The following is an 18,255-nucleotide window of genomic DNA, read 5'->3' on the forward strand; positions in this document are numbered from 1 at the left end:
ATAAAAGTACTTGACTTTACTAGTAGTTATTTCAACAGAAACATGTATAAGTAATTTGATTTATTGATGTTTGAACCCAAAAAAAATTGATTTATTGACCATATAAAATTTATTAAACATGTAATGTATTGAAATTAAACTTAAATACAAAAAAATAATTTCAATATATTAATAATTTAATTTGTATATATTTTTATTTAAAAATATTTTACATTATCAAACAATCATAATTATTGTATTTTTAAAAATATTTAATTTTATCATAATTAATTTTATCATTTCACAACGGTGCGTAGCAATTAAACCCTTTATTATGTGTTGATGGTCTAAGCTTGTTTGCAACAGTAAATAATTAACAGTCACACTCATTGATTAATATTTAAAATACAAATATTTATATTTTTTGTAGATAAATTTTAAACTTTTTTAATTCAAAAAAGTGTTTATTTTTTAAACTTTTAAATAATATTTAAAGTACATAAAAATAAAAGCAGTCAATTGTAACCATAAAAAATATCTGGCTTTAATTATAACTAATTAATACGGTCAATGTTTTATATATTCACAAAAGACAATGATACAAAATAAATCAACCGTCGGGAGGGGGATGGAACCACTTGATGTCAGAACTCGCCCCTGAACCGGACTAAACCGGTGGTATAAAGCCAAAAAATAATAATAATAAATCAACCGTAATTTATTTTTGAATGTTTATTTGTCTAGTGGTAAAAAAACACTTTTTACTTCATTTGAATATTTAAAGTATATAAAAGCAAAAAAATTAATATTTATAAACAATTTAAGTTTTTATATAATTAAGTAATATTTGAATAAAATTTAAAAAAAATAGTCACATCACAATCATAAAAATTATTTGACTTTAATTATAAGATAATTTCAATTTTTATTCCTATGTTTTATCTTATTAACTATAATAATATGTCCATTTTAAATTTTAATAAATTTGTTGAAATATTCATTTTTTTTATTTCATATTTTTTATATGTAAAATTTTAAACAAAAATATTTCTAACAGGATATAGATACCAACATTATGTATTTTCTGACAAATACAATGACATCTACTATGGAGACTAGATAAAATTAATATGGCCACACTTTTCATTATTACTGCTATTTTCATCACCTTTTCTTGAAAATGGTCAAAAAATATCTAAACTTTGTTGTTAACACCATAGTTGGGGTTTTTGCCAGTGGGGGAAGTTTCAGCTCCTCTCGGAGAAAATATGTCAAGCAATTGTTGACTGTGAAAGTAATATCCCCATGACTCTCTAAAACCCGGTGAAGAAGACCAGAGACTAGCATCATTTTCTTCCACAGTGACGCCATCAAACTTTTCCCTCATGGCCATCAATATGCAACACGACAACTAAAGTAGTTGAATGTTCATTATAATTCGTTGGCTGGTGGATGCCAAATCAGAGAAAGAGAGGAATGCCATTTTTGGTAAGTTTCCTAGAAATCTTGTTTTCTTTGATTTTCTGCTTGAATTACTCCTCTCATGATGTCTTCCTTTGATGGTTGTGCAAATGTGATGGAAAGTGAATAAGCAATGTCACGGATAATGAGAGAGGTTCGGGTTGCTTCTCTTTTGGATGACATTGCGAGTACCTTGTCTACCGAGGAAGTTTCTACCTCGGATACACTCATTGGTACACCTTATGGTCTGATTGTCGGTCCAAATGTTCGAGTCACTCATGGTTAGACTGAGGGTGTTGAAGTTTTACACCCTTTGCGGCTGTATGGAGAGCAAGGATTGGCTCTTATCCTTGGAATTGAGGAACTTCGGGTTTAGAGGCCACCTAGCAAAATTCCTTGGCCCATGTCTACATGAGGGCGAGTTTCTATTTGAGTGGAGTCAAATCTCGTGTAGATAGTTCGTCTTGGCCCAAGGACGAACAGGGAATTTCGGACCTTAGTTTCTGACGAAGATTACACATACTTATCAAGTCTCTCAAAGGAATCCTAACAAGGGGAATTGGCAGAGTTGACTTACCATACTTGTTGGGCATCAACCATTCTGGTGCTCGAGGCTACTGGACATGGAAAGGCCTTCTTACCTGACCATCTTCGATAAGAGATAGAATCTCAAGGACCAGGTCAATGCTCTTACTGTTGGGAAGAATCAATACATTAAGGAAATTTAAAGTGCTTCTGACTCGTTTTTTTCTATGGAGGTTGTTGTAGAGCCTTTTGAGTATTCAGGCACTTTAGACGAGAAGGTGAAGCTGCTTGTGCAAGAAGTAATGGATAACAAAGGGATTTGACTTATGCTCAAACATCTTTATCTAAGGTGGAGACCGCTCTAGATGGAGCAAAATGGTCTTTGGATCATGCTTGGAAAATGATACAAGAGATGAATAAGTCTTTATAAAAGTCTCAAGATAGTAAAAAAAATGATAAGGACAACCTTCATGCCATGTGCCTCAAGTATAACACCCCCTTTTTAACCCCAAAGTATAACATAACATTCACAGAGTAATCATGCATAAAGGAAAAAGGGCGTCACAAGTTAATTTCCATTGCAATGAAAATCCAAAACCAACATGCAACATTCATAATATGCACTAATCATATTGTAACACAAATTGAAAATCTCATGCTTTCATACATTATGCATAACGCTTGCGGAAAACAATAGGATTGCTATCAAAAGTTTCAATAAATATATCACATACTATATTCATCTACCAAATTCAATTAACATCTCCAAACATGCTATTTGAAATTCACAATCTAGGCTACATAGTCTTAAACAACATATCCAAAATATCAAACAAAACATAGAAAATAGCAATATCCAAATATAAGCATAAGTCTAAAGAAACCCCCAAGTGTTACATGATCAGAGCATATGACTTGCTACCTAATCAACAACAAACTCGGAAGCTCTTCGGCTAATCCTCGAACAAGCTACTACTCGTCTGAACATGCACGTTACCAACAAAGGGCAACATTCAAACAGAAGGGTGAGAATTCAAATTATTATAGAAAACATAATAATGGGAAATGCAAAATAAGACCCAGCAATACATTTCATAATTCATCACTCTTCTTGAAAACATGCTTTCATAATCCATATATTCATATTAACATGTTTAGAATTAACCAACCCAATTCCATCATACAAGTAATCATATTCAATTACCAACTTAACAATTGTAATCCAATAATGAAATATCATCAAGTATACAATTATCACTTCATAAATTTCCACATACATGCATCAATCAACAAATAATCATTCCACACAAACATATTACAAAATCACACCAAAATATAATTCACACCGACACGTGCGACTCAAGTGTGACTCTATGCAATATGCACGTGGATTCCTCCGTTGACATTTTCGACAAGCCGATTGTCAGTCTCAACAGACTAGATAATCAGCTCAAAGCTCCATTCGGTGTTAAGCTTTCAAATCTCTTTCGGCATTAGATTTGGGACAAGTAAATAACCTTCGCGAGATCACCCAACATTGCCACTTTCAAAGACTCATGCTTGTGTATGTGTACAACCAAAACAAGACTCATGCATTTAAGACAATTTCTCTATCTCTTAAACTACACAATCACATCTTTCCAACGTTGCACAACATTACACAACACAACATTAATCCAATTCCTCAAACATCAACTAGCATTTAGCAAATCAATTACATAATTCATGATTATCATACCACATAATACATCCATAAATATTGGTCACAATCAATTCATCTATAACATGCATTCATAATTACATGTTATTCACAATTAACATCATAATTAATTAAACAAGTGCCAACCAATCCTATTATATCATGTAGACAATCATTTTAGCTTCAATATGCTTCAAACGGCATGTAAAAAGGCTTCAATATGCTTCAAACGACATGTAAAAAGGAGTTACAAATCAAAAGATGCATCATTTCAAAGTTTCAAAAAGTTTCACACAGCATGGTTCGCTTAGCGGACTCAAGCACGCTTCTCGAAACTAAAAATAGAAGTGAACATTTTTCGCAGCTCCGCTTAGCGGAGCAGGGGCCCCTTAGCGGACATGCGATTTTGCAGGAAAAAAATACAGCAAACACAGAACTGCGAAAACCACATCCCGCTAACCAAAATCACTTCCAGTCATCAATAAACAACAATTATAACCAGTATTTATCATCCTTTAACAACATTCATCATCAAAATCATGTTTAAACTTACAAATCCATAGAAACTAGCATAAACCCTAACATTTTCTAAATTTCATGAAATTGAAAGACGAAGAGATTACATAACAAACACATTACCCAATCATGTAACCTATATTAACTTGGATTCTAACCCTTACCTCTTGATTCAATCCACCCTCTTGATGAAATCTACAATCCTCTCCTCTTTGTTCTTCTCTTAGCCTCTTTTCTCTTCTTTCTATCTTTATCTCTTTTCTCTAATTAGGTTATCTCACAAAATACTCCATTAGCTCTAATTGTGTTATTGGGCTTAACCCACCCAACTATTCTTTCTAACTCAATTAGGCTCTTTAGCTAATTTACTATATTTCTACCAATTACTAAATTAGCTCAATTAACATAAAAATACACATTTAAATAATTATCATACCAAATAATAATTAAATAAAACAAACAATTACTAAAACATCAAACAAGGCTAATTAAATAAATAACTAATAAAATTAGGATGTTACATCAAGAATATTGATCTTTTTAAGGAATTGGCCAAGTCAATATAAGAAAGTTACTGCGTTATCGTGGACTCTTTTGAGAGTGCCTTGAAACGGGTGAAGTATTTTTATCCTAATGTGCCAATTTCTCGAGAGCAAGTTCATCTTGACCATACTATAAAAAACGAAAAGGTGGTCTCCTTGATAGATTAGTATTTTTTCCTTTTTTAATTTTTTTTTGTTTTTTATCAGTTTGCTTGTATTCGACATATATAAATCTTTTTTATTCTTATCCTATAAGATATTTTTTAGTTTTTTACTTACTCGTATTTCACCTATTTTTATGGCAATGCTTTTATTCTTGGGTTCGTTTCTCTAGGACATGTCTTTTTCTCTAACATTCACCAAACAACGTATACTTATATGTAAACATATACAAGTGAAAATATACAATATATACAACATATACAAAGCTCAAAATCATAGAAATTATTGTGATGAAATTCAATATCAAAACACCGTTCCCCGACAACATCGTCATTTTGTTGGCGCAGTAAAGCAACAAGCAAAAGATCTGGAAGTATTCCGAGATTTATCGTGTCTACAGAGAACTGTGCAAGGGAAAGAATGTCATTCAACATTTTCCGCATTTTTTAGTTGGGTTAAAATGACTTAAAAGTAAAACGTATAAACAGGAAAATAAATACATTCTTCATAGAGAATAACTTATCAGGCATGAATATAAACTACTCGTCACAAACTTAAACTTATCAATCAATTGCACTCAACCTACAATACTCGTCAAAATCATCGTGTATCTCTCACATCAGTGTCCATTTCTGCCGCACCTAAGAGACGTATCACAACCAAGGCTATGTCTAATACAAAGTTGCGAGACCAACCGTATTCTCGTGTCGGCAATGTCTCACGCGAAACTCAAACATGGAAGCATTAAGTTTCGATACATAAGTGATGGTTAGATCTAACCCTATCTCTAGAATGAAAAAACTAACAAATTTCCTTCCCTAATCGAGACATTTAATGTATATTTCTACAACAACACAAATCTAAACATAAATGAAAAAAGATTAAGGAAAACATCAAGATTGATTTGTAAAATAAATTTTATACAATGCCATGAGCAAAAAAAATACAGATGTTCAGAGTAAATATACAAACAAACCTAACAAAAGATAAATACACAAAGAAGAAGAGAGAAAAACCAAACATCTCACGAGTTGTCGGCTTTGATTGATGAGAATCCCCCTTTGATCATCCATATGCAAGATCGAATTGTTGTTTTCTAAGTTAATCTACCTAAGAATGAAATTGATGAAGTTAGGACAAATATTCCCCAAAACTATAACCTAAACAAATGCTGAAAATGAAAGATATAAACAAAATTCTCGCAGTCGTGCTAAGCGGGATCGTTCCGCTTAGTGGGCTGGCACTTATTAACATACTAAACCGCCTCAACAAAATATTTGGCTTTGTAAAAGTGATCACGCGTAGCATGTTTAGCGCGCTAAGCGAGCTTTAAAAGTTGGCTCCGCCTCTACCAGGAAAGTGGTAACACGCTGAGAAATGGGCTTAGCGGCCTCAGTCATTATTTTCTTCCGAAATCGCGTATTTGAGGCCGTGTCTTAGACACTTCATTGCTCGAGGCTCTAAACATGCACCAATACCTATAAATGAATGAAAAAAATATCAAACGGTACATTAATGAATAAAAACACAAATTATACACAATATGTACAAATATAACGAATACATACGAATTCAGGCACAAGTTGAGGAAAAAGAGTCGATAAGTTCCACAAAACTATATACAAAAATAACTACAATTTTCACTTAACAAGTGTTAAAGGGAGTATGAGCATAAGATTTGGAGCTGGAGTCAACATATTCTCTCTAAATAATGATGAGCACTATCGTGACACCAATATAAGTAATGTGACGCCACTTATTACTCATGAGTTGCATTATTTAAATAAAAAATGAAAGGTTGTGTTGGGGAAAATGTGACAAAAGTTTTAAGGAGGTACAATTTTCATTTTTTTAATATTGGTTCCTAAGCAAAACATTCTTAAACACATAATAAAAAATAAATAAAAACCTAATAGCAACTTCTTAGTCTCCTTGCAATCTTCAACCAACAAGAGACAAGTTCTATCACGCCTGATATTGGTAGCTTATACTTGAGATGAAGAGATGAAAAATTCTCCACTCTGATTCAGCTTACTTTTACACCAATCTCTACCAACTGTCTCTCTCTGAGTCTAAACTTTTTTTCATTTTCACCAAGAGGTCCTTTTATAGTCAGCTTCATCTAAGGTTTTGTGGTGTCTTGGATCATGGGCTTTTGAATATTCAATATGTCTGGCCCGTAAAAATCAGTAAGTTTCCCTCCAATTCTCCCTTTTTGTACCACTACTGAGCAATGTACAAACAACACGTGGGGGAAAAAGCATTGGGAGGCAGTTTAGTGGCGCAGGGAAACAACAGTGGTGCCTTGCAGTAGTCCTGCGTTGTAAGGAAATAAGATGCGCTTTGCATTGGTTGTACTTTTGTGCAATCTTTTATACTATAGTGCCTTGATCTTATCTTCTTTGCTTTTTTATTCAATTGTGCTCCAATTTGCTGATTGATGCTATGTGCACCCTAAAGTTTCATACACATGTACCAAACACATAATAACTCAAAATGAGAGCACCTATTGTGCTCTTCACAACTTACTTAAAAACAACAAAAGTTCATTAAAATTAACTTAATAAGTTACAAAATAAAAAAATAAAATCAAGTGTTAAGGCCTATAATACCTCACACATAGTGAGTTATCCGTCTGCTACCAGAGTAGATAAAAAATAGAGGATTTGTGGTTTGTTATCAAGAAATTTAATTTGCAAGGTTAATTAAGAAGCTTCGATTTAGGTAATCGAGAGATGAGTATTCAACTATGGAAAAAGCGAGAATCAATGTCAACTCCCATAGACGACGACATTGTTCCGCTAGGGAACCAAAGTTGATTGGTTGCGAGATGCTATGGTGGACTTAAGCTTCTTATGCGATGAGAGGTAACTCATTTGCAAGGTTAGCACTCCAACACTTAAATGAGTATGTGACTAAGACAAGAGAATGAAGTTTGAATTTTAATTGTACTTGAAAAATGACACGCTTCCTCTTTACATAATAGAATGATTATAACTACTCGCTGATCTTCATGTGTAGGATACATAAAGTCGTTGGAGAGATAACTACTGCGCATTTCGATTTTTATTTAGCATTCTAAAGAGCAATCTAACAAAATTTTAATAAATATTGTCCAATTATACCAGTTTGAAACATAATGCCTGTTATGCATTTAGAGATTTTTTTATAAATATTTTCAACTAATGCTTTTTTAGTTGACAATTTTCTCAAAAATTCTTTTCAAATATATTTTTTTGAGGAAAAAAATAATTTTAAAAAATGTTGTTCTTGAAAAAAAATTACTAATAGAGTTTTACTACATTGAAAATTTAAAACAATTTTTATTTCTTTAAACAACACTAAATATTTTATTTTAATGAAAAATTGTCCCAATAAATATAATATAAATAAATTATATAAATAATTTAAAAGAAAAATTTATAATTTTGCATCAATAATTAAAAAAGCAAAATTTAAAATTTTATAAATAATTAAATTTTATAATACTTAAATTAATGATGTCCATCAAAACCTAATATAATATTTCCACAAGATAATTGCATAATTAAAACAAATTATGTTTCACTTTTTTTATCTTTTAACTATATATCACTTTTTTTTTATCTTTTAACTATATTTCACTTTATCTAAGAATATTATATATTAGTAGTATAGGATAAAAATATTCAATGCTCAGCTGCTTGCTGAAATTAAAAGATGTATCTTTTTAAAATGGGTTACAGTTAAAAGATGTATTTTTTAGTGATGTCAAAATGGGTTACTTGGTCCGCATTGAGTCGGTTGGAGTCGGGCTCGGACTTTAAACGGGTCGGACTAAAAGGTCTGGATTTTAAAAGATTATAATTTAGTTGTTCAAGTTTCACCTTTTATGAATTACAGTTATTTGGATCGGTTCGAATTATATTTAATATATATTCTTTTAAATTAAAAAAAAATGATTATTTAATTTTATTTTTAAATTTGTATCCAATAACTTCTAAAGAGATGAATGAAGTAGATAATTTAATAGTGTGAAATTGTTAAAATTAACCAATAGAATAAGGGAAAAGATTGTGCTAACAGTAAAGTGTCACACTTAAATTTTTTCTTTAGCAGTAAAATTCACGTATAGAAAATAACATTCTATAGATAGCAGAGTTGCTGCACACAAGTGAAGACAAAATAAAATTATTATAAAGTAAAAGTACGTGAATCATTTCTCTATAATTGCGTTAAATTATTCCATGTTAAGGAAGGGAAAGTAGTTTGGGAACACTAAAATAAAATCTAAAATGATAAGGCTTGGTTCTAATTACAGTATTAGCAATACCACCAATGCTATTACTACTGCTACTATCTTTCTGCTTGGTCTTCTTCTGTTACACAATTCCTCTACTCAACTTATTCTTGCAACTTCTACTTCCATCGTCAAGTTCCTTCCTGGTTTTCAAGGACCCCTTCCTTTTCTACTACAAACTGGCTACATTCAAGTGAATGAAACTGAAACTGACGATGACACTGCTGAAGTGTTCTACTATTTTATAGAGTCTGAGAATAATGCTAAGGAAGATCCTCTCTTGCTTTGGCTAACCGGCGGTCCTGGTTGCTCCTCCCTCACTGGCCTAGCATTCACTACTACAATTTTGAGTTTTAATAGCAATAATTTAATAGCATTTATTTATAAAGTGCTATTAAAAATATCAAACAAAGAATTATAATAGCCCTTTTCCATTTGGCGCTATTAGAAGTTGTTACTAAGAGAAATAAAGTAACAATTTAATAGCACTTTTACAAAGAGTGCTAACAAAGGCAATTCATATAATAGCGAAAATCTAAAAAGCGCTATCAAAAGACTCTCAACCAATTTTTTTTTTTTAAATACCCAAGATGACGGTCGTGCGTTCGAACCACACTGACTGACATTTACAATTTTTGTGTAATTAAAATTTTTTAAGTAATATTTCTCATATATTTATAATATCTTTTAAAAGGTTACAAAAAAAAATGACGAACTATTTTTCTTTATTTTGTAGAACTCTGAGCTCTCTCCCCTTTCATTGTTTTCTCCAAATCTAGGGTTAGGAGTTTAATTGCATAGTCACAATCTCAATAATCAGGAATTACCTTATAGAAGTCGATTTTCTCGAAGACAACACCACCTCAACCGTTTCCCCTGACCCTACCGCCGGGATCGAAGACGACGCAACTCTCCATGTATTAGGAAAGAACTTAGAGTTTCCGGTGCCGAATAATTCCAAAGAGGATGTCTCGGAGAGTTTATATATGTACAAGAAGCTTTATAGTTGGATTCTGAAGTCGGTGGATGGTCTCATGCGGTTGAAAAATTAACTTGTTCGCGCAGGAGTTCAGTAGTATGACGAGGCTGAAGCGGCTGTAGACAAAGGTTTATTCACCGGGAATTGGTGGGTTGCGGTTGCATAAATTGAAGGGTTTGAAAGAGCTTGAGCTTTCCCAAGGTCCTTCAAGACCTTCTGCGTTTCCTATATTGACTGAGATTGCCGCTCTCAAGTGTTTGACCAAACTTTGCATTTGTCACTTCTCTATAAGGTTTGTGTTTTTTTTTGTATCTTCTCATACGAATGTTATATTTAACTTTTCTAAACTTTAGTTATTGGTGTTTAAGCTATGTTGTATCTGATGTGTTTTCAGGGAGAACTAGTTTGTGTATGGTGACTATCTTAAGTTGTCTTCTGTTTTTAACAGTAGATACCTTCCACCCGAAATTGGGTGTTTAAAGAATCTGGAGTATCTACACCCGATTTCATTCAATTAATTGAAGACATTGCCCTCAGAGATTAGTTCTTTGTAAGTATTAATAACCATGAAAGTTGCTAATAATAAGTTGGTGGAATTATCGCCGGCTATGACATCATTATTGAGGCTGGAGAATCTGGACCTGCGAAATAATAGGTTGACTTCGTTAGGATCTCTTGAACTTAGCTCAATGAATAGACTTCATGACTTAAATTTTCAGGTACCTATCTTTGATTTGTTAAATCCAGCAAATTCTGCAATATTAATATTTTTTATTCTCCGTTTTATTTTTTAGAAAGTGTTTTTTCTGTTTGTGAGTTTGCTTTGTCTATAGGTTATTATGCGTGTATATACAAATACATATGCTGGTGTTGCTTAAATGCTCCTACTTGTAGACTTTTTCTCAGTTGCTTACAAGAATGATGATAGAGGACGTAGGGCCTCATGGAAGGTTCTTTCCTCAATTAATCAAAGGGAGGAAACTAAATGGAACTGTGTGAATTTTTATCAGATTAAGAAATATGCTTTTGTTTGCACATGTCATGAAATATCCTTTATTTTCAAGTAATTTTTACCAACTCTCTTTAATCTCCTAATTAGGATTAGTTGATATAATCACAAGTTCTATAACTGAAATGGATATGATTTGCAGTTCATACATTATATTTCAAGTGTTAGGTCTCATAATAAATGATTGTATTCATATTTGTTCCCTGTTGTGAACTCCACAGGTTTCTATTAAAAATGTTTCATGAAACAAACAAAGTAGGAGGTTGAGATTTGAGGTCCACCTGTTAGAAAAGCATTTGATCAGGAAGGAAATCCAACGAAGGTTTAATTCTTGATTTTGATTTCTCGTATTATACCTTGTATTGTGGTTAAAATATGTTGCTTTAATTTAGTTTTCCTATGTCAGACTGCATATGGGTTTTCCCGTAAGTTCGATGTTCCACTGGACTTGGTATACATAATGGTCAGACCACATGTTTAGTGGGTTTGGATGTGTTCACTTTTGTCTTACTCATCTAACTGTTATTTTTTGTTGTTGATTTTTCATTGTACACTACTTGTTGATTTTCGAGCTGCCGCATTGATGTCGTTCAAGAAAATCGAAGAGATGATCGAGCTTAAGTTGGATATATCACAAAGGTTGACACCCCGGTCAAATCGTTGCCTAACGCACAATCCAAATCCCATCCTTAACGACAAACTGTTAGGCAATTGCGTCAACATCGGCGATGAAAGATAAGTTATCTTTCCACATTTAATTTTAAATTTGAGATAATTAATGAGTTTAAACATAGCAAAAAGAGCCAACTCATTTCACTTTGCTTTACCTTGAGTTAGTTGGATGCTTGGTTATTGTCATTGCCTATATCACTTGAATGAATCTAGTGGAGAATTTTGTTATGCTGTTTAAATGGTATTCTAACGGCATAATTAGAAGTGAACTCAACTTTATGATTCATTGTACTTTGTGTTAGGCTATATGTGTATGAGTATTGGGGACATATCGAAGATGTCGTGTAAGCATGTTGTATCCTATATGCGACATAATTGTTATTAAAATGATGCCATGTGTTGTATTGTTGTTGTAATTGCGTCCTATATATGCTTCCGTGTGATAATGATGCAGGTATTAAACTATTTCGCACAGCTGCTGAACCAAAATGTTACGACTGCTGTACCAAATGATGCAAGGGCAGATTCGAGTCATACAGCTGATATACCGAACATTGCAGGTGCTGAACCGTGTCGGACGACTGCTGAACCAGAAGGTTGAGCTGCTATATCAAATGTGGTAGGTGTTGTACCTATTGTACAACTGCTTTTGGTGCTTCTTTAGTTTCTCTTTTTTCGTGTATCTTGTGCCGTTGTAGATATGGAAGTGCTATGCGGGGCCACTTTTCATTAGAAGACGTGGAGCCGATTGGGTGGTAGGATTCAATATCTTATATTAGATATTTATAATTTCTATTTTATTGAGTACCTTGAAATATGAAACAGGTTCTGGTGCATAAATGAAAGCTAAATTGTTTTCAAATCTGAAAGAATATTCTTCTAAATTTTCTATTGTAGATGCTAAGGTTACTTTTAGAAGGATATTTTTCATGCTAATGTTACTCATCACCTAAAAATGAACTTTTGGAAGAATGAACGCAAGCTAATGTTATTCCACCATGTACTTTTAGAATAATATTATTTCATGAAATAATTTAGAAGAATATTTTGTCAATTACCCATTATAATTTTAAAACTTTTGTTGACATGAATGAACTATAGGCAATTTGATGTACGCGGTGGGATAATATTAGCCTGTATATCATTTTGGTGAGAAATCTCAAAATGCTTAAGTTCTAATGAATTTTAGGATGTAACTTTTAAATTTATAATGGGTAATTGACAGAATATTCTTCTACATTTTCTACTATAGTTTTTATAAAATCCTTATCTATTGTTTCGTTTTGATTATTGTTTTGGTTCTTACACATTACAGACTTGGCTACTACATAATTCCATCAGAGAATTTGAAGAGTGTCTACAGGTGCAATGTTGTGTGCTTTTTTTTTTCTTTTCTAGTAGCATATGATGAATAAATTCTGGTTTTTTTAAATAATATGACTCAAATTCTTGTAAATAATAGAAATAATTGTAATTAAATTTTCATTGAAACTAATTGATGATTGATTGATCATGTAGTTTCTTGTTATGTTGTGTTAATATTTTATATTTTGAGAAATATTGATGTGTTATTTTTGCAGAAATATTGAATTACAACATTATTATCTTTTTGTGCAGTACAAAATAAAAAAAACAAGGGCATTTGATATCACTTTAAAGTAAAGTGCTATTAAATATTAGGTCTATAATAGCGCCTTTCGTAAAAGCGCTATTAAAAAATTGGGTCTATAATACTAGCACAAACTAGACTATGATAGCGCTTTGATGGAAAGTGCTATTAAAGCATTATCTTTTAATAGCGCTTGAAAAGCGCTATCATTGGTATTCGACCTTTAATAGCAGCGGATTTAATAGCGCTTAAAAGTGCTATTAAATCCCAAAAAAAGCGCTATTAAATGTGTTATTTGGTGTAGTGATTTGAAATAGGTATCAGACACACCAATCACTGGCCTAGCATTTGAAATAGGTATCAGACACACCAAACACGACACTGACACTTACAATTATATATAGTTACATGCTTAATATATATAACTACTTGGTGTAACTGATGTTGTAGGTCCAATAACATTTAAAAATGAAGAATACGACGGAAGCTTACCGAATTTGGTATTGAGGCCTCATTCATGGACAAAGGTTGAGTTCAACATGCATCAATACTTCTTTAATTGGCTGAACTCAACTGATTTTCTTTGTATTTAATTTATGTTTGATGCAAATTTATGCTGTGAACAGGTAAGTAGTATTATATTTTTGGATTTGCCGGTTGGAACTGGATTCTCTTATCCGAATACAGAAAACGCTGCTCAACAAAGCACATCGAAGCTAGTTCGCAATGCTCATCAATTTTTTCGAAAGGTACTTAGTTTTTCATCTATCATAATATCTTTTTGCAACAAGTTGTAATATTATTATGTATATATATGCAGTGGTTGATTGATCATCCAGAATTTATCTCTAACCAAGTGTACATTGCTGGTGATTCATATTCTGGCCTTCCTGTCCCAATTATTGTTCAAGAAATTTCAAATGGTACCAACATTGAAATTAAAACTAACATTATGTAGTTTAGGAATATATGTGTATGCTAAAATATTTGCTTCTGCTTTAAATTTGTTTTACAATAGGAAATGAATGTGGTCTCCAGCCATGGATAAATCTTCAAGGATACATACTAGGAAATCCCGTAACTACACCGGACTACAAAAATTACCGAATACCATTTAATCATGGCATGGCAATTATTTCTGATGAACTCTACAAGGTGATTTTATTTTTCTGAAACAATAATCATAATTGTTCTGATAGACTTTTTTTGACAAAAATTGAGAAATATTTTGTTGATAATAACAGTCACTACAAAAGAACTGTGGAAGCGAGTACACAGAAATAGATCCTCAAAATGTGCTTTGTCTGAAAGAGTTTCAATCCTACAAAGAGGTAAGTTGCATGTAAATGTTGTGTTGTTTCTGTCATATGATTTCAGAATAATAAAAATGTGGTAGGCTCTGTGCCGTCTTTGACAGCGTGCAAAGCGGACAACCGTACAGGGCCTCACATTTGTCAAGGTTAAATTATAGTTAAATAGAGTGTCATAAAATATTTGTCAATTTAAATCGTGATTAAATAGAACCTCTATTTTTCCTGTCATGGTTAAATTACGACTAACCAACACAAGACCTCTAAAAATTTGAGACTACTCTGAAATAAGCTAGTAATACTCCATTGAGCTATTCAAATCATTCTCCATTTGCAAGATCCAGTCTTTTTCTTAATCGGTTGAGGATTATGTTGTTAAAAGAATCAACTTGATAATTGGTTTCTATATCAAATTATAAAATAGTATTAAATTATTTTTGTTTATAGAATAAGTTATTTCTATATTATCTTAATTTAACTACTTTATAAACATAACAAGCTAACTTAAATTGATATATTTTTGTTGTTGTTGTTGTAATTCCTCAGACTATTTCAGGGGTGAATAAAGTTCATATTTTAGAACCAAAGTGTGATGATGATCGGCATAATTCACGTGAACTTTCTAGAAAAATGCTTCTGATTAAAAATCCTTCTCCCACACTGCCACCTTTAAGCTGCCGGGTAACTTCTCAAAATTTATTTATTGTTAATGTTAAGAGTCTCACAAAATAAACTAATTTATTTAGTTATATAGACTATATATAAACTAAATACATTGAATATTTATTGAAATTTCTAAATATTAATCATTTTCAATTTTCTAAATAATATCAAATCATAATTAAAACAATTTTAATCTAACCATTGGATTAAATTTAATTTAAAGACTATGATTTGCATTACTAAAATAACTTACTCTAATTAAGTTGAATCCCACTCATTTATTTGATATTGTTCTTCTCTTTTTCATGGATAGACTTATGGATATTTCCTCGGTAGCTATTGGGCTAACAATGACAATGTTCGCAATGCATTACACATTCGAAAGATATATATATATATATATATATATATATATATATATATATATATATATATATATATATATATATATATATATATATATATATATATATATCACGACAAAAAAATATATGTATTTCTTAAAAATATCATATTTATAAGAGCAATATTTGTGCAATTCAGGGAAGTATAAGGAAATGGAATCGATGTAATCATGATATTCCTTTTAAGCACGAAACCATTAACAGCTTCCCATATCATGCAAATCTTAGCAGAAAAGGCTATCGTTCATTAATATACAGGTCAATATATATTTTTATTTATAATATGTCTATATTGTATCTGATTCCTAAATATTTTTATTATTGAATTTGAACATGATATAAATTGACTAATAACATATTTGATTTCATGTTGAAACAATTTAAATTGTGTGATTCTAAGTCAAATTTTGTTGACAGTGGGGATCATGACATGGTCGTTCCATTCATGAATACTCAAGTATGGATAACATCTTTAAACTACTCCATAGTCGATGATTGGAGGCAATGGTATTCAGATGGTCAAGTAGCAGGGTATATATATGTCACAACTATAAGTTAATGATTCATATAATACTACTATACGTCTATATTTATGAAATGTTACATTAATCTTTTCAATATTTAATTATTATGGATAGATATACAAGAACTTACACAAATCGAATGACATTTGCGACTATAAAGGTAATAATTTTAACATCATACAATTAAGAATATATATCATACTAATTTTCATATGGATGTATAAAATTGTAGGGGGGAGGACATACAGCTCCGGAGTACAAGCCTAAAGAATGCTTTGCCATGTTGAGTAGGTGGCTATCTAATAAGGAACTCTAAAAGTTATACAATAAGCCTAAAGTTATATAGAAGGCTCGTGCAACTAGTTTGGAATATTATAAGCAAAATTGCCTAAATGATTAGCATTATAATTTCAGAATATCCTTCCACAAGCAGCCATACCATGAATACCAAAGCACCATTTTTATTCCATTTTATCCAATCAAGCATAGAGGATGCAACATGACCTCTTTAATGATGTGGAAATTGAATGATGCACTTTTAGATTGAAAGCTTTCAGGATAGTGTAAAATCATCCCTAGATGCAGTTGAGACTTTGGTTGTTTCATTTTATTAAAGATCTACTTCTGATCTGTTGTTGAGATAAATAGAAAAGGAGACAAAAAAAAAATAACATGTTAAACTAATACTTAGGGCCCGTTTGTTTTCGCTTTTTTTAAAATGATTTTTATAGTGTTACATAATTTTGTGTAAAAATAATTTACAAAGAAACTTTTCATAAAAGCTTCAAATAATAATTGTGTTTGAATAGTTATTCTTAAAATGTTATTTTAGGTATTTCATCTTTTTATTGAAATTTTTTTTGGATATCAAATTTTTAAAAAATCATTTAATTTTAAAGCTATTTCAAATAGATTTTCATAAAAATCATTTTTGAATTACCACTTTTTGAAAAAATTGCGATTTTGACTATGTTTTATTCTTCATAATGTTTGTTTATGTTATAGGATGTCAAAATTAGTGTTTCATTTTAGAAAAAATGAATATAAAAAAACTTGTAATATTTTAAAATACGGTTTTGTAAAATCTATTTTAAAAAATATAAAGAAAAAATCCATTTTTTAAAGCTGAAATAAACTGGCCCTTAATTCAAACTAGCTCTTTATCATTTTCAATTTTAAATACATTAGCTTACTACTTGTTTAATTTATTATATTTTTTATAGGAACAATCAACTTGTTGTTTCATATAATATTTTCTAACTAAAATTAAGTTTCAAAAAAATATATCCACTTAATTATAGAATTATATCTCATCAAAATTAAACCCTTGCACCAATAAAAATAATTGAAATAGGATGGCATTTGTGTTGTAACATACACACAACTCTAAAGTAAATCAGTGAAGGAAATGAGTTAATTAGAGAAGATGAAGTGAAAAATTAGAGAGAAAGAGAGAAAATTGAGATGACAGTGTAAATTGACATCAACAATCAATGTTATACATCAGGTGCTTATATAAACTGAGTAAAAGAAATGGAATACAAAACAACTTAAAAATAAAATAAAAAATCCAAACATGGGTTCGTAATCGGTTACGCGAAATGCTGTAACCGGTTACGCCTACTCAAAACATAAAATGCAGAATTGAGATTGCCTTTTGTAATCGGTTACGCCTTTTCACGTAACCAGTTATGCCCTAAAAAAACCAGTTCCTACAGTCCAAAAGTGTTATTTTTTTTTAAATTTGCTCTCATTAGTTTGCTCCGAGAAGCTTATCTAATATATTTGAATTACTATGCACATCCAATACACCACCTTAATTCAAATGTTCCAAATACTTCATGCCCAAGCTCATCGCCAACTTCTTGAACACAACATTTGTGACTCCCTTAGTCAACAAAACCGCAACTTGTTCATCACTT

General features: G+C 31.3%; 2 protein-coding genes across 2 annotated transcripts; both read left to right on the forward strand.

Moving 5' to 3' along the window:
- The first annotated feature begins 9,158 nt into the window (after positions 1-9,158).
- Positions 9,159-9,584, forward strand: LOC131657852 (serine carboxypeptidase-like 2). Its single transcript, XM_058927206.1, has one exon. It carries the CDS (start codon positions 9,159-9,161, stop codon positions 9,582-9,584), a length of 426 nt encoding a protein of 141 aa, XP_058783189.1.
- Positions 9,585-12,271: 2,687 nt separating this feature from the next.
- On the forward strand, positions 12,272-16,948 carry LOC131657853 (serine carboxypeptidase-like 19). The gene is made up of 12 exons (XM_058927207.1): positions 12,272-12,419; positions 13,883-13,959; positions 14,059-14,181; positions 14,253-14,355; positions 14,451-14,587; positions 14,677-14,763; positions 15,289-15,423; positions 15,719-15,788; positions 15,947-16,067; positions 16,227-16,340; positions 16,448-16,493; positions 16,566-16,948. The coding sequence occupies exons 1-12, from the start codon at positions 12,272-12,274 to the stop codon at positions 16,647-16,649; spliced, it is 1,245 nt and encodes a 414-aa protein (XP_058783190.1). The 3' UTR covers positions 16,650-16,948.
- The last annotated feature ends 1,307 nt before the right edge of the window (positions 16,949-18,255 follow it).

This window comes from Vicia villosa, linkage group LG3 (genome assembly GCF_029867415.1).
Source record: "Vicia villosa cultivar HV-30 ecotype Madison, WI linkage group LG3, Vvil1.0, whole genome shotgun sequence".
Taxonomy (NCBI): Eukaryota; Viridiplantae; Streptophyta; class Magnoliopsida; order Fabales; family Fabaceae; genus Vicia; species Vicia villosa.